Below are 16,720 nucleotides of genomic sequence, written 5' to 3'. Positions count from 1 at the left end.
TTGTCTTGTGTCTGCTTAACAGCTCCTTCTACCAAGTCTTGTTATGTTTAACAACAGAAGGATCTATTCTTATTTCCACATGAACAAAGCACAAAGAACACTGCAGGTTTCTAAACAGAAAACACATTGTTACTAAGCATATGGTATTGACTTTTTTAAACATGCTATGCCAAAGATAGTTTCTTTACTTCCCTTAATTAGACTTCAGGAGATGAACAGATATCTATCTTTCATTGAGAGAATCATCAACAAATGTGAAAGAAAGTATTTCAGAAGAGTCCTTCAAGACAAGCCCGAGTTAAGACAATGTCACCCTGTCACGTGAAGCAGCCCCAGGTTGCTCACAAAGATGTTTGTGTCTCTCAGATTCTCACTGGCTCAAACTCTGGCACAGCTACACTCACCACACTAGAAACAGAGACCTTCAAGGCCAGACAACCATGCTAAGCTCTGCATTAATGCAAGTAACACAAGTGTTAGTAACTACAGCTCAGTAGGAAGATCCATTTTGAAATTAAGTTTTTTCTCTTTATTATTTCTGCTACAGTGATACTTATGCAGCTCAATGAGAACTGGAGCTTCTCTGAAACCAGGGATCAAAGAGCCTGATTCTTGCCCTGAACAGACCCCACATTTCACTGCAAGGAGCCTCCACAGTCCAACAGCCTCTCCCTGGTGTCCGCTGGAGATGATTGTGCTAATTGCAATGTGTAAGATCCTCAGACACTGAACAATCTGTATAGGAAAATTAAGTTCTAACTGACTTGAAAAAATCTTCTTCAGTGAATGCAATTGTCTAATATTCTTCTTAAACACCTAGGAGGGTAGAGACAGCAGGGTAACCACTACAGCTTCCTGCTGAATTGTCCAGATACTGCGCATGACACTGGAATTTTGTTTGTCCCTAGCAGTTATGTGTTTGGAGAGGAAAAGTTAAAAATACAAAACAACAAAAAAGAAGATAGAAAGACTGCATAGGAACTCACTTGGTCATCTTCCTCTTCAATGTCATCTCGAATACCCCTGGAAAAACAAGCGGAGAAAAAACTTCCCTGCAAGTGTTCCACAGACTCAGCTCAATAGTTTCATTTGATTAGTGCTGAGCTCCAGATTTCGTGGAAGACACAACACTATTAACTCGGCAACATTTATATTCCCAACCCATGGAGTTTTCATATCTGGTGCCAACCATAGCAGTGACCCTGGAAAGACTTCTCTTTATTTCTAGTACTGAGACTGAAAGATTAGGATTCCATCTTCCCAGCAGAAGCCACATCAAAGATCATCCTGGTCTAAGCTCTTGATACTACAGAAGTCCCATAACTGAAGAGGAATATGAGCCAGAAAGTGCAAATCCAGTTCAGAACTTCCCCAGGTGGTGATTTGGATCCGGTGTTTTGTGTCAGGACCATGCATAATCTAATCAATTCCATGCAATGTAACTTCTACCAATATACCTGACACGTCTATCAAGAATCAACAGCATAATTATTTTCCTTAATCAAAACAAATAGATAAGCTGCACGAATTTAAACTGTTTTAAACTCCAAATGTAGTACCCTGATCATCATGTGCTACCTAATCTATCAGCTTTAATATCTAAAACCTAGTCCAAGTTTAGAAGAGTCTCCAGTAGTCCAGGTACAGCAGCACTGAATTATTTTGCTCACAGAAATGCAATTTTAAGCTAAACCATTCTGATCTCTCCAAGGCTGTTGGAAGCAGAAAAACTATCCAGGCTGATCTGGAAAGTGGCAGGAGTACAACGTGTTGCCCCGATTTCTGTGACCTAGAAAGGCTTCTCGCGTGGGAGGACTCTCAGTGTTCTTGCAGTTTGCCATAGGATGCTGCCATGGATTCTTTCCTATTATCCTATTTTTACAGCATCTCATGCACAGGTTACTGACCATCAACAAAATGCACTGGGATTCTCTGAGCACCACACAAGACAAGGCAGGCATGGGAATGATAAAAGAGAACTTACTTAACGTTCTTTTTTTCTTTGTCTTTATCTTCCAGTCTCTTCATATCTCGAGCAGCTTGATCCTAGCAGGTCATAAAGTTGTCACATGTTAAAAAGACCAAGATCGTAAAACATGGGAGGGAAATATGTTCCTGAATAATTAAACCATTATGTCAGAGAGACAACACTTCTTGGACTAATCTTCATCTTGTTCTGTATCTGATTATGCTAAATAAATTCTCCTACTATTATAGTTTATATAGTATATAAACTATATATTGAGTTTATATACTACTCTAAGCTTGTGACAGTGCCATTGAAAAAATAATTTCCCCATATTCTTCCTGAATCCAACTAATAACAGAACTGTAGCAAAAAATCAGCTCATCATAAATACAATTTCCATTTCGGTAGTGAAAAACACAGAAAACCTTAGTTTGATATTCAGAAACAAGCAGAGCTCTATGTTGTATTGTTCTGACATTCTCAAAGCAGTTACACAGTTATTGTAAGTGATATCCACTCTCTGTCTATCTAATTTTTGAGGTCTAACTAACACTGCAAAGTTAAGTGGCATTTTGACTGCAGCTGCCAAAGCCCTGAGTGACATTTGCTGCCCCTGACTGCACACAGGTACAGCCACAGCACTCAATAAACATCCCCCAAACTGGCTCTTGCCTCCACTTCAGCCATGAATGCCTCCAGAGGATCATCATCGCTGTCGGAGTCCGCCGATTTGGAATGGAACTGCTGCCGGGTGGGGGAATTCTCTGCAGGAATGTAGGGCAATTCCACATTGCTGGAATCTTCCTCTTCATCCTCAAAATACCTGAAAAAAGTGATCAACAGCCCAGTCAGCACATGGCTTACAGCACTGTGCTGTCTTTCATGGTTTTGGGTTGAGTCAAGGTACTCACATGGACAACAGAAGTCAGTATGGACACAAGAGAAGATATCGAGATTTATTTATTTACAATTATTCATGTTAAAAGTTCAAAGTGATGGCAGGGCAAAGAGATATAATAAAATCGAGTCTCTCTTCATCTTTCTTGTAGGCTCCCTTTAGGTACTGGAAGGCCACAATTAGGTCAGCCCCAAACTTCTCCAGATGAATAATCCAAACTTTCTCTGTCTTATTTATACATTTAGGCAGCCAAGAGACAGGTTAGTAAAGAACTGTGGAGATCAATGTTTTCCTGTGCAAAAGACAGCCCAATTTATCCTACTTGGCTCCAACTCTGAGAAGACCATAGAGTGAATAAAATATGTTCTCTAGAAAGGAAAGCTGGAGGAGGAAAGCTTCTGCAGGCTACCATAGCATCTCAAAGTCTTCTAAGTATATTATTCTGTATTTGCTTATATAAATGTCACAGATACTTCCTCTGACCTCAGAAACATAAAAACATTAAAATCTAGAGCTACATAAACACAAGAAGTAACCGTACTTACGCATTCTCCTCATCAAAATTGGCTCTCTTTGACCCAATTTTGTAGAAGGAAGGCAGCTGAGGAGGCCCCGATTTCGCAAATGCTGCTGAGGAGCCGGCGGTGCCGAAAGCACTGTGGGACTGCTGAGACAGCTTGGGCTCCTCTTTCTTGCCAGGTGTTATGGCAAAGCCACCAAACCCAAAGCCTCTCTTTGTACCAGGTCCACCTTTATTCCAATTCATGATGTCCCTGATATACCTGTTAAAACACGAAAGGACAAATCAATGCTCTTTCTGATTCAGGCAGTTATAGGTAATTGTCATGATTTTTCTTGTTAGTTGGTCACTTCAGTCATGACACAGGGACTCGTGGAACACTGAGTGACAAGAGTTTAATCTGTTTCCCAAAAAGGATGGGGCTCTGGTCTTTTGTCAGTATGAATACACCCACAATTCCAAAGAGGACCAAAAACAGAGTGGTTGTCTTCCAGAAGAGGTTGTGTCCTTCAAGGATTACTTAAATACATTTAAGACGTTACCTGTCCTGTTTGCAGTCTAAGACAAACAAACCCAAGGCCAGAACGTTTAACACCAGGAAGAAGAAGAGATGAAAAGGCAGCTCAGCATATTCTGCATGTCCACATTGTGGCATCTGTAAGTGTCTCATGGCTTGTCAATACCTCACTGCAGCAACCCAGCAGCCTCCAGAGAAATGGGCCCAGAGCAGCACAAAGTCCCGTGTGAGCCCCGGCACATCTCTGCCAAAGGCCAACTCCCCTTCCTCTCAAACCACCTTCAGCCACACGTCTCTATTTGTTATACATATACATATTGATATGCTCCCCAATCTCTGTTTTTCAAACAATATTTTAAACACTCCACATAACAGTGTCTGCCCAGAACTTGATTTTTTAAGATGATGACTGAACTGATATACTAATATTTACAGTTTCCATTCTTGAGTCATTTAGTTACCTGCATGGTCAAGCAAATCATACCTGTAAGGCAGGAAAGAGAGCAAGACACTCACAGCTTTCCAATGCATTATAATTGACTGTCCAAAGGCTACAAGTCTTATTAAACAAATCCTCACACTGAGAATCTTCAGTGAGATCAGAACTCACTGGCAAAAAAATAACTTCAAAACAATCTGAAGGTAAATAGTGCAGCCAGTCCCTGTGCTGAACATTTACCAGCCTGGGGCTTGCTCAATAAATCTCGAGTCAAGACCAAAGCTCAGGAGTAGATTTCGCGGTAAACTGCTGTTCAGCTCTCCACGGCAGCAGCTGACCATGGAGTCCTGTTTTCCCTCTTGTCCTGACACCCTGTAGCTTTTACACTTGTGGATCCGTAGCACTGGGAGATCAAAAAGTACAATAGAGGGGTGTGAGGTGGAACCGCATTTCGGCTGCGACAGCACAGTGGGAACCTTTGAAAACTGTTAAGTTAAAATCTGATTGTAAGAATTCTTCCTCACTGTACTTATCCACCTTTTTTCCCCCTCCGCCACCTCAAAAAATAAGGAGGAGCACTTTTTTATTGTCATACAGCAGCAGAAGTACAAAACACGGTCAGTTCGCCCACTCGCCAGCAGCGAGCGAACAGGGAGAGGTTCCCACAGGAGACTGACTACAGGAACACCCCGGGGGTTCCGCTGCCCGAACCTCGCGGGACGCGGACCCCGAGAGCCGCGGGCACGGCGCCTCCGCCGCTCCCGGTCCAGGGGGAAGGGCGGCGGGATCCCCGCCCGCGGGATCGCCGTCCGCAGGGCCGGCAGGGACCGGGGCCGCGGGCAGGCCCTGTCCGGCACACCGGGCCCTGCGCGGGGCCCTTCCCGCCGCGGACCCGCGGTGCGGGGCGGGCCCTTTGTGCGGGGCAGGCCGGGGCTGCCCGCGCCCGCTGCAGGCCGCGCCTACGGCGGGTGCCGCCCGCCAGAAGCCCCGCAGGCCGGCGAGGGAGGCTCTGGCCCGGCCCCACTAGCCGCCCTCCCCTCAGCACCCGCACTCACCGCCGCCGCCGCCGCCACTTCCCCGGTTACCGGGGCGGGGGTGGGGACGGACGCACCGACGTGCCCGCGCGCCGTGCGTCAGTGACGCGCGTGCCGCGGCGCACGCGCAGCGCCCGCCGGTGAAGCGGCGGGCAGTGAGGGCCCTGGGACCGGGCAGAGGCGGGCGCGGGACCCCGGCAGCGAAACCCACGGACGGTACCGCCAGGGCGGCCCCGCGACCGCGCTGCTTCCCCGGTGGGTCCGGGGTGGTTCTCGGGTGGTTCCCGCGCCGCAGGGCTGGGCTGGGCCCCCCCCGCCCACGCGTGGGTATCCGCACACCCCCGCACATGCGGCGGGGCCCGCACCGCGCAGGCGCCCCGGTACGGCGGGCGCGGAGCGGAGCGCGGGGCCCGGCCCGTGGCTCGGGTAACGCGGTCCCGGCCCGTGGCTCGGGTAACGCGGTCCCGGCACGGTCCCGGGAGGGGCAGCCTGGCGCGGAGGGCACCGGGCGTGTGCGGCCTGTGCTGCGCCCCGCGGGAGGGAGGAGCGGCCGCGGGCTGGGCTGTGAGAGGGGCTGCGCCCAGGCCGGCAGGTCGCTGGTTTTATCTGGTTCACCTTGACTTGTGCTCCGGGAAGGAGCGGCGGGATAACGAACGCCTCGGGGGGTGTCCCCGCTTCGGGCGGGGGTCACGGTGAGGGCCCGACCTGCCGGGGACGGGCGCTCCTCCGAAATTCTGCCACCGAGCTCGAGATCTGCTGAGCTAGCCCGAGCTGTGCATGTTCAGCACAGGCAGCAGCAGTGCTTGCCCTCGGACTGTTGAAGTACTTTCTCTTGCCAATGGGTTCTGCGCAGCCGGTGTGGAGATCGGAGAATGAATCGGTTCCTCTTGGAAGGGAAAGTCGTGCTGGTCGTGGAGGGCCTGCCGAGGATATTCTGCTTCCTGGAATTTGAACTTGGAAGCCATTCTGGCAGATTGCTGACCTAAGGGGGTGCTCCAGCTCTCACCACCTTTGCTTCAACTGAATCCTTCGAATTGGCTGCAGAAGTTTATTTTGCATTAAGCTGTTTGCAATTGTTGGGTCTTCTGAAGGTGGATGTGCTCAGATAGTCTTGGAGTTCTTAATGTCAAATGTTAGTGTTTGGTCGAGCAGGTGGCTCTGTTGCCCTGTTGTTTTTAACAGCGTGTCAATTCTGTCCTATCGAAATAGTATTTTGGGGTTTTTTTTCTGCTTAAATTCACATAAAATTGTGATGTTCCCACACAATGTTCCAAATTCCTGGGCTCTGCCTTGCTGAACTTTCCATCCTGATTAAGGTTCTGTGACCATGTTCTGTGAAGGTTTTTGCTGGAGTGATGGGTGTTTGACAAAGGTGTTTATTTTAGTTGTCCTTGTCATTCATAGCAGTGGGTTCCCTGCATGAGGCACTCAGAGGAATGCTGGTCAAATTTAGAAACAAATCATTTCTATTCTAAGTTTGTGAGAGAACACTCTGATTAACATTCAGGTTCCCACTCGGATCTGGTTGCGGGAGGGAGTAAAATGAGCCTGACAGCAGAGCCTGATGCAGCTGATCCTCTGTCCTGGTTGTGAAGTGCAGCTGGGGGTTGTTGCTGCCTTTTTTGGTCCTTGGAGAAGGTGCTCCAACCTCAAGGGGAGGTTGGGACTGTTTTGAACTCAAGCAGAAGAGACAGGAAGCTGAGGGCAAAACAAGGTGAACTGTCAAACTCTGCAGGGTTCTGGCCGATGTGGGGAGAGCTCTGGGCTCGTGAGCCCCAGTTTACTCCTTTGTTCTGGGGAGCAGTGCAATATCTGTCCTCTTTGGGTTTTTTTTGGCACAACTTCCAACAAAAGGTCTTTGTCTCTATGCAGAAATCATGATGGGACACTGTGGGAACTTAGTTTTGAGTGTGCAGCCTAGAAAATCACAGACGAACACTTTTGGACTAGCAGAGACTATCAGAGCACTGCTGTTTAAATGAATCAAGTGCATTTTAAGATTTACTGCTGCTGTTACACATTCAATGCTCTGACTGTGCCTAATTGCTAATTAATAACAACTGTAGACACAGAACGTGGTCTTGGAAGTGAGCTGGCTGGGAGATTCTATTGGAGAGTCAGTTTTGTAGCAGAACATCCCTGCTTTCCATCTCAGCTCATTCGAACAGTGTGGCCAGATGTGAATTTGCTGCTGCAGAGTCCAGCACCTCTCCTTCAGAGCTGTTTCATTCTTGTACCAGTAGTCGCTTTCTTTATAGAGAAGATGGCAAGATCAGGCACAGGTTTATTTCTCTTTTGGTCTGACTCGTAGTGTTTTCAAATTGTGCATTGTGGGTTGGGGATTACTGGAGGTGTGATGTAACAGAATTGATGAGGACTTTTTGCAATGACTGATTTAAATTTTTTTTTCCAGTGAAAATGAAGAATTTGTATATTTTTATCGCTGTCCTGTTCATCCCATGGAGCTTTTCTTTGGCAAAGTATGATGAATTTGAGGATGGAGATGACATTATGGAATATGATGATAATGACTTTGCTGAATTTGAAGATGTGAGTGAAGATACAGTCACAGAGTCTCCTCAAAGGATCATCACTACAGAAGATGATGAAGAAGAAGCCACTGTAGAGCTTGAAGGTCAGGATGAAAATCAGGAAGACTTTGATGATGCGGACACACAGGTAAGGCCTTGCTTCCTTCCTCAATGTGTTTCCTAATAGTGTCTCTGTGCCCCTCTTTCTCTTTGTGGATTTTATTTGCTAGGCTTTGGATTTTCATGCTGTTTGTGATTTCGTCCTTCAGGAAGGTGACACCGAGAGTGAGCCGTACGATGATGAGGAGTTTGAAGGGTATGAAGAGAAACCAGACGCATCTCATAGCAAAAATAAAGACCCCATAACAATAGTTAATGTAGGTATAACTGTTGATCCAGTGTCTATTTGGAGTTTCATCATTTATTTTCCTAAGACAGTATGCTAGGAATGTCACTGGGGTACTAAACAATGAACACTGTGTGTTTTTAGCTTGTTTGTGGCTTAAGTGTCAGATTAGAACTGGTCAACTCTGTTGGTTTTTGAACGTAATCTCTCAGCCCACCCTGCATCACCTTTTTGCCTCCCAAAATAGTCTTTCACAGAATGATCAGGTGCTCAAAGTCTGCATTTTTATTACCCCTGAGATCTCTTTTTAGGTATTATAGCTGACCTTGGCAGTGAAAGTTAACATTTGGTTAACTGTACACTCAAAGGTGGTACAGTGATAGCAGAATGGCTAATTAGCCTCTGAGGTGGCAAGGTCAGGAAGGCTTCCCTGCTGCCCCATGGAGTCTGTGGCTCTTGCTGGCATCCTGAGAATGTTCTTGGGCATTGGGTGTTTGGATTTGCAAAGAAGTTACATGATGCTCAGATAATGGTGTGATGGACAGGGTATCAAGCTCAAATGCTCAGTGAATTGAAGTGCTGGACTGTTTACTCTGAGGGATGTGTGCTAGCCCAGGCTCACTTGGAAGTGAGTACTTCTTTTGTATTAAGCAGGTATTTTGGGACTGCTGTTATCAGTTGTTTCCTGTAGGATTACTGTGCCCCAGTAAGCCAAGTGCTTTCTGTAGGCTTAGCTCTCTCTTTTGTGGAGCTTATTGCTGTGTTGGGAATGGAACTTCTCCACTACTCAAATTTCCCAAATTTTTGTGTGTATAAAACCCACTTGTTCAATATGTAAATCACAGCTTCTGTTCCCTTACACAGGTCCCTGCTCACCTTCAAAACAGCTGGGAGAGTTATTACATGGAGATCCTGATGGTAACAGGCCTCCTGGCTTACATCATGAACTACATCATTGGGAAGAACAAAAACAACCGCCTGGCTCATGCTTGGTTCAACACTCACAGGGAACTGCTAGAAAGTAACTTTGCTCTTGTTGGTGAGTTCCATAATGACATGGATCTGGTTTTAGTATTTGAATAAAGCTGGGCTTAGTCTGGCATTAGGCTGTTGAGAATCCTTCTCTGTACTGTGGTATCGTGAGCTGTAAGCCTTCTGCTGAAATGTGGTGTCTCAGTTTGTGAGGTTTAGATTGCAGTTCTTTCACTGTTCCTTTCCTCAGGGGATGACGGCACTAATAAAGAAGCTACAAGCACTGGGAAACTAAATCAAGAAAATGAGCACATATATAACTTGTGGTGCTCTGGAAGGGTGTGCTGTGAAGGAATGCTCATCCAGTTAAAGGTAAGGATGAGGCAGTTTGTGGTGCTGTTTACGTGTCACCAGTTGTCAGGTTCTAGAGGCTTTCCCATTCCTGTGTGGGCAACATGGAATCCCAGCTTGGCAAGTGTGATCAAATGCAGACACAGAGTTCTGAGTACACACACATGAGGAAAATCTGGTCATCTGAAGGTCTGTACAGACCTGTATTCTGCCCCTTAAAGTTGGCACCAAAGAGCAAGTGCTTGCAGGAAGCTAGAGGTGTAGTGTGAACAGAGGTGACTGTAGGCTGAAGAGCCCATTTGCCACTTAGAGCGATAAATGGACCAGCAGGAATCCCAAGGAAGTACAGCAAAGACAAATATGGAGCCCTGGACCTGGGTTGGAACAGTCCTACAGTTCATGTTCTGACTTGACAGAACAAAGCCCTGAGAAACTCCTCCGATGCAGAAAGGGCCTGTTTTTGAGCTGTATTGGTTACCCAGGGAAAACTCAGGTTAGATATCAGGAAGGAGATTTTTACTGTTATCTATTCAGCTGTTTTCTGTGTTTACCACCTTGTGTTTTTAGTTTCTCAAGAGACAGGACCTGCTGAATGTCCTGGCACGCATGATGAGGCCGGCATCAGACCAAGTGGTGCGTACTCAGCTCTTGAGATTAGCTCTGATAAACTGTTGCATTCCTTCTGTTCTGCTCTGTTGCTTTTGATTGTTCCAGGTGATTTCTGTAGTATTCCATATCTTCCAGTTCAGTAACTATTGAAACAACCTCAAAGAATTGTTCATATTTCTTTCCTGCCTGTGAAATTCAAACTGCTGATGACTGGAAGTTGCTTTGTCTGTGGATTTTATCATTTGAGTGGTTTTGTGAGTCTATCATGATTCAAGACATGATATTGATAAAAAGTGGTTTTACAGTCTGAAATACTTAGTGATTGTTCATCTGTCTGTTCAGTCTGCCTGAATAGGACTGCTTAAACCCATATGTTGGTCTGGATATTATATTCCTAATGTTACCTTTTGCCTTCCAACTTCTCTTAGAGAGCATAAGTGCCAGGAGAGGTTACATTTGGAAGAACAGTGACTGTGTGCACTGTGAATACTCTTCCCATGCATCTATAATTGTATTTACTTACATCAAAATATTTAATTGCAAATCATTTTTACAACTATGCTGTTCCCGTCACTGTCATTACAGCACAATACTGAATGGTGTGCTCAGTCTAATTAGAAAGCTTCCTCACTTTAAGACATACTGAAAAGCTTTAAATCTGCCACATTTTTCTTAGCTGTGTCTGTCATTGCTTAGTCCTTGTTCTTAGGAATCAAAGTATCAGACAAACATTGAAATCTGGCCAGGGCTAATAGCTTTCTGTTTCACAGCAAATAAAAGTGACAATGAATGATGAAGATATGGACACATATGTGTTTGCTGTTGGAACCAGAAAAGCACTGGTGAGACTTCAGAAAGAGATGCAGGACCTGGTATGTACATGCACATTGATAAATAATAGTATATAAGAATCTAATCTGCATATTCATTGTTTGCTTGGGAACAGCTGAAAACCTGTGACTGACCTGGAACTTGTGTGGAAAAGATAATTCCATGTACAGATAAAAGTCTAATGGACTCAACCACGAGAAGTGCTTGGAAAGAGGCAGTGTAAAGCAGCTTACACCTTTCTTTTGGGCTATAGTTGGTCTAAGAGAGGCTGCAGATTTTTGTCAGCAAACACGAGTGTCACTTCACCTCATTTCATTTGCACAAAAGACGTCTTCAAGGATTGAAAAGTAAACTTAATTAGTGATAAGTGATTTGGAAAATTTAGTCATCTGTTTAAGTCATCTGTTTTTACATGATCCGAAATTAAAACTTTGCCCTGAAAAGAATTGCAGAGCTTGCAAAGAATTCAGTGTTAACAAGTAATGTTAAAAAAATCTTTTCTCTCAAGTAATGGCATGATGTGTGGTTGGTAGGATGCCAGTTTTTGTTCTGTTATCAAACAATGTAAGCAAAATGCCTTAATCCACTTTGAACACTCCAGTGTGTATGCATTAGAATTGTTTTATCTTCTTCCTTAAAATGCTGACTTCTGAAGGAAAATACTAGCTTAAAGACTGCTGATGCTGTGTGCTTTACTTTCTTTGAAATGTCCGCAGCCAGGATGAGTGGATGAGTGTAGTTTTTATTGTTTCTTTCCAGGTACTTTTGAAGGTCCCTCTGTTCCAGAACAGTTCAGTCTAATAAGATATTTACAGGCTTGTGTTTATTTTTCTTTCACATTGTTCTCTTTGAAACAGAGTGAGTTCTGCAGTGATAAACCTAAGTCTGGTGCGAAATATGGGCTTCCAGATTCCCTGGCTATCTTGTCAGAGATGGGAGAGGTCACGGAGGGAATGATGGACGCTAAGGTAAACTTGAATGAATTAACAAATACTCCTTAGTAATCCTGGCATTTACAACCTGTATGTTCCAAAAAAGTTAAAAGGAAAAGTTAAAGGGGAAAGTTCATGTTTTTATCAGTGTCACTGTGGCAAGCTGGGCACAGCAGTTTCCTGAGTGTTATATAGAACCGTAGAACGGTCTTGGTTGGAAGGGACCTTAAAAATCATCCAGTCCTAGCACCCTGCCATGGGCAGGAAACCTGGCAAACCCCTGTGGAGTGGATAGGCTGCAGCTGGATTGGTGTTGGGAAAAACTAACACCTGTTTCTCTTCCAGATGATCCATTTCCTCACACACTATGCTGACAAGATTGACTCTGTCCAATTCTCGGACCAGTTCTCCGGTCCAAAACTTATGCAAGAGTACGTACAAAGGCCGAGCTGTTGGGTGATTGTCAGCTGTGCCTCAGCAGTACACAGGCAGCAGCTCTGCTGTCTCCCTGAGCCTCCTAGTCCAGAGGTGCTTTCTGGGGCTGCTTCTGAATTGCCAAGTGGTGGGCAATGTGTGATGTGTCTTATCTGAATTACCACGTAGGTTTTTGCACATGCCTGTGTATTATGCTCACAGGCAAATAAATAAATGAACATAAAGGGGCATATTTTCACTTAAGACAGCTTATGTGTATGCCTTGTACTAAAATGGTTGAGGATCTGTGAAATGTAGGCCTGAGATTTTCACATTAGAATACTGTGGGATTTTGTGCAGTGAATATTTAAACTCTTGAGAAAATATTTTGTTCTCCTAAAATCTTTAGACATCTTTAGTGGTATAAACAACAAGGGGGTGTGTGAAGCTGAATGTAATTCAAAATACACAGGCCTTATTAGTGCTTGCATGCCCTCTTGACATTTAGAGGGGCTGGTGCTGTATGTTTTCACATTCATGCCTTTACTCTGCAGGCTTTTGGGTAAAACACTTCTGGAATCTGATTAGTTTGAAACATAACTTTGGATTATAGCCGGGCTTCTAATGTTTATTTTATTCAACTACTTTCCAAGTGTCTTTTGTTTCATGATGGTTTTTCAGACCAATGTTAGTTACTTCGTATTTTTCTTCACTTTTTCCAAATGCTTGTTTCTTTCCTCCAGGGAGGGCCAGCTTACAAAACTGCCCGAAACTAAAAAGACACTTTTGTTTACATTTAATGGTAAGGGCTCTGTTGTCTCTGTGTGTGTCTGGGGGAGGGTGTGGCTTTATTTGGGTAAGTCACAGGCTCACGATCTGCCACCTGTGGAAGATAATGTATGATGAGTGACTTAGTGCATGTAGCAGGCTCATTGATTGATAAACAGAAGGCAGCAATACACTGGGGACTGAGCAGCATATTGTCATGATAACAGGACACTCAGTCTTGCTCTTACTGACCTCGGCTCACACTCCTGTCTCTCAGGGTGGCTTGTTTTTGAACCACAAGCCTTGCAGTTTGAACTTGCACAGGCTCAGTTGGTTTACCCTGGTTTGACACAAAAGCATCCTGTTGGGAGACTTCTAGAAAAGAATAGATCTTCAAATCTGTTCAAAATTGATGCCTATAGCTCGAAATGAAGTTTCCTAAGGTGCAGGATAAAAGCATCTTTATTTCATGGACAGTGTGAGCCATAAGGGAAGAGCATCACAGCGAACAGACAGGTACTGCCAGTCTGTGTGAATGAACAGGGAACTCTTTATTTCAGTGCCTGGTTCAGGCAACACTTCCCCAAAGGACATGGAGTCTTTGCTGCCTCTGATGAGCATGGTTATCTACTCCATTGACAAAGCAAAGAAGTTCCGGCTGAACAGAGAAGTAAGTAGTGTCTGCTTTTCTGTCTTCTGACATGGTGTGGAATTGGAACCGTTACCTCTGGGTCCTATGGATCCACTGGATCCTTACGTTTCCTGTACGACTGGTAGAGATCCTGCATCCTGCTGGTGGGGAAATCAGTACAAACTGCGTTTGCTTTTCTCTGTGCAAAGGGTAAACAAAAAGCGGACAAGAACAGGGCTCGGGTGGAAGAGAACTTCCTCAAGCTGACTCACGTGCAGAGACAGGAGGCTGCCCAGTCCCGCCGGGAGGAGAAGAAACGGGCAGAGAAGGAGCGAATCATGAACGAGGAGGATCCCGAGAAACAGCGTCGGCTGGAGGTGAGGGGTGTTCACGTCGGTACAGGCTGCTGGCAGATCCCTCCTGGGAGATCTCCCGGGCTGCCTGTGGGTATAGTACCAGTGGCAACTTTGATTTCTGTTTGCTGCTCCTTTCTGAAACACAAGAAGGCACCCGGTGAACTGTGAACCCAGTGCTGGAGGGCTTTGTTTGGTTCTGAAATGATCTGCTTGTTCCTTGAAGAGATTGCCTGTGCTCATTCGGATCCCTGTCCTTGCCTACAGGAAGCTGCTCTGCGCCGTGAGCAGAAGAAGCTCGAGAAGAAGCAGATGAAGATGAAGCAAATCAAAGTGAAAGCCATGTGACTGTACTGTGAGAAGTGTCTCGATGCCACCTGTGAAACTGTAATTCACAGGGTACAAGGACCTACACAACTCCATTGAACACTAGTAACCATTAAGAGAAAAGGTCTTGCATTGGTGTTACTTATTTAAGTTTACAGCAAAATGTGTGGAGAGCTTTGTCTCGGCAGTTCTGTTCCAGGTGGTACAAAGTTTTGCTATTTGTCTGGTAAAAAAAAAAATTGCAATATTCTTGAATGCTTTTTGTCATTTGTTCTTTAAAAACAGAAGATTGTAAACCTGTCCACGTGTGCTGGTAACATATTCATGCTTTGATTTTAAAATTTGATTTTAGTTATTGTGAGGGAAAGGGGAAAAACTTAGGGGGAGGCAAACTGCACAATAAACATTTACTGTGTGCATTTATTTGCATCAAGGCACAACACTTAAAGCCTTCCATACACAGTGTATGGATTCTTCAGGGATTTAAGCCCAGTAGAATAGAAGTTCTATTAGAAGTAGAAGATTTTTTTATTTTCTTTTTTTTTTTTTTTACAAAGGCCTGAGGCAGTATTAGGTCACCTGTGGGCATGATTGGCTTATGTGTAAAACACAGAGATGGTTAGAACCAAGGGAATGGAATACATGGACAGTTTCCTACTTGTGTGTTTGGATGCTGCAGACTTAACTCAGTGTGGAATCTGCGATGTCAGCACAGTGTTCCTTCAGGAGTGAGTGCATGGTGAGTTAGCAGTTCAGCCAGCTTTCCTTCAGTATTTTTAACAGTTCCAGTTTGCCTCAACCCCTTCTCTCCTGATCTCAGCAGCTGCTGCCCAGTTCACTTCAGCCAGGAGCCAGATCTATTGGAGTACCTGCAATTCATCATCTCCCCAGGCCAGTGAAAACGTTTCAGAGGATATTCAGAGGCTATTTCGTCCTCTTCATCTGGTCAGTGATCTCTTCAGGGTTTTGAATCTAAATGGCAAGAATGAAGTGAATGCCCTGTGCAAGCACTTCGCTGGGAGAGCTCTGCATTTTATAAATGCTTCCTGTCCAGAAGGCATTTTATTGCTGCTTGTAACAGACTTTTAACAGTTTTGTGGGGAAGCAGTGTCCTGCATTTTCTTGTTCAATACTTCATGGAAACTTGGTTCTGAGGCAATAAGAATTAGCTGCCGTTGAAACAGCAATTGCTTAAACTCCTTGGTCCAGCACGGGATACTTCACCCTGATTGAAATGCAAATGTCTGTAACCTGATACGTGCAAATACATTAATTTTATAATGGTTGGTAAAATTATTTAAAACCAAAACTAATGTAGATTATGTGAAATTTTAGCACTATTTAGCTTTTAAGATTAATATGTTATTGTTTCACAGAGTTCTTTGAAAGGAAATACTAGTTTGTGCTCTTTTGAGTAAGCAGAGCTTTCTTTAAGTCCCATCCAGTTATGGGCCGTGGCAGCTAATTTTATAATACGAACATTCAAATGAACAATCTAATGAAGAGTAAAATATAATTGAAACACTCCTGCTTTACTTGGCTTGTCTCAGTGTTCCTTTCATTTAGCAGGCTCTGAAAGCCTCCTTTGTCCTGGTGAGTTTTGGTGAAGGCTGTAAGCAGCAGGAGGAGCTGGTTCCTGCTGGGGAAGGCTGCAGAGCTGTAAGCAGCAGGAGCAGCTGGTACTCCGGGGAAAGCTGCAGGAGTTTTCTCCCCCTTGTGCAGCCTGGGCTGGGCTCACATGGAGGGTTTCCCAGGCACAGCAGGGTCCCTGCTGGGGGCACAGCCTTGGCCCCTCTCTCAGGGACCCACAGGATTGATCCCTTTGGAGAAGACCTCCCAGATGGTCCAACCTGTGACGGATCCCCACCTTGTCACGCAGCCCCAGAGCACCGAGTGCCACGTCCTGGTGTTCCTGAACACCTCCAGGGACGGGGACTCCACCAGCTCCCTGGACACTCGTTCCAATGTTTAAGAACCCCTTCTGTGAAGAAATTTCTCCTGATACCTGAGCCTCCCCTGGCCCAGCCTGAGGCCGTTCCCTCTCCTCCTGTCCCTGTTCCCTGGAGCAGAGCCTGACCCCCCGGCTGTCCCCTCCTGTCAGGAGCTGTGCAGAGCCAGAAGGGCCCCCCTGAGCTCCTTTTCTCTCCTGAGCACTTTTCCAGCTCCCTCAGCCCTCCTGGCCCTCCAAACCCTTGTCATCTCCGTTCCCTTCCCTGCTCCAGCCCCTCAGTATCCTTTTAAAGTGAAGGGGCCAGAACTGGACCCAGCACTTGAGGTG

At 45.4% G+C, this 16,720-nt stretch overlaps 2 protein-coding genes across 11 annotated transcripts in view; one reads left to right on the top strand and one right to left on the bottom strand.

The window, feature by feature from the left end:
• The window catches only part of DDX42 (DEAD-box helicase 42), a 28,314-nt gene that overhangs the window by 10,870 nt on the left and 724 nt on the right, over positions 1 to 16,720 (bottom strand). For 2 of the 3 annotated variants that reach the window (XR_012052105.1, XM_072919152.1), the window contains exons 2-5: positions 3,413 to 3,649; positions 2,642 to 2,792; positions 1,985 to 2,046; positions 987 to 1,023 (exon numbers count right to left, since the gene is read on the bottom strand). Coding sequence is in view for 2 of the 3 variants with exons in the window: in XM_072919152.1 (XP_072775253.1) it covers positions 987 to 1,023; positions 1,985 to 2,046; positions 2,642 to 2,792; positions 3,413 to 3,633 (471 nt within the window). In the remaining variant the exon portion in view is untranslated. Of the gene's footprint in view, positions 1 to 986; positions 1,024 to 1,984; positions 2,047 to 2,641; positions 2,793 to 3,412; positions 3,650 to 5,398; positions 5,538 to 16,720 lie in introns of those variants that run through there. The other variant, XM_030256485.4, reaches the window with a different exon arrangement.
• CCDC47 (coiled-coil domain containing 47) lies at positions 5,478 to 15,977 on the top strand. Of its 8 annotated transcripts, none has more exons than XR_004365724.3 (14): positions 5,500 to 5,632; positions 7,791 to 8,056; positions 8,178 to 8,285; positions 9,119 to 9,293; positions 9,477 to 9,598; positions 10,145 to 10,210; positions 10,957 to 11,058; positions 11,875 to 11,985; positions 12,295 to 12,380; positions 13,107 to 13,165; positions 13,692 to 13,801; positions 13,972 to 14,139; positions 14,383 to 15,181; positions 15,266 to 15,977. XR_004365724.3 is itself a non-coding variant. In XM_030256493.4 (13 exons), exons 2-13 carry the CDS (start codon positions 7,796 to 7,798, stop codon positions 14,461 to 14,463), a joined length of 1,449 nt encoding a protein of 482 aa, XP_030112353.1. In that variant the 5' UTR covers positions 5,478 to 5,593; positions 7,791 to 7,795; the 3' UTR covers positions 14,464 to 15,977. The 8 variants fall into 8 exon arrangements, 5 of the variants coding, with proteins under 5 accessions (XP_030112353.1, XP_002191503.2, XP_072775273.1 ...); XR_012052107.1 differs by lacking the exon at positions 5,500 to 5,632 and adding an exon at positions 5,710 to 5,803; XR_012052108.1 differs by lacking the exon at positions 5,500 to 5,632 and adding an exon at positions 5,710 to 5,803 and having other exon boundaries at positions 15,263 to 15,977.

The sequence above is a fragment of the Taeniopygia guttata genome, chromosome 27 (assembly GCF_048771995.1).
Source record: "Taeniopygia guttata chromosome 27, bTaeGut7.mat, whole genome shotgun sequence".
Taxonomy (NCBI): domain Eukaryota; kingdom Metazoa; phylum Chordata; class Aves; order Passeriformes; family Estrildidae; genus Taeniopygia; species Taeniopygia guttata.
This window is presented reverse-complemented; position numbering and strand designations above follow the sequence as displayed.

Coding starts and splice junctions, on each gene's coding strand:
- CCDC47 (XM_072919172.1), top strand. CDS start 5,725: ATGCGGCGGGGCCCGCACCGCGCAGGCGCCCCGGTACGGCGGGCGCGG. Junction 10,211..10,956: donor GGCCGGCATCAGACCAAGTG/GTGCGTACTCAG, acceptor TCTGTTTCACAG/CAAATAAAAGTGACAATGAA. Junction 13,166..13,691: donor ACTTTTGTTTACATTTAATG/GTAAGGGCTCTG, acceptor TCTTTATTTCAG/TGCCTGGTTCAGGCAACACT.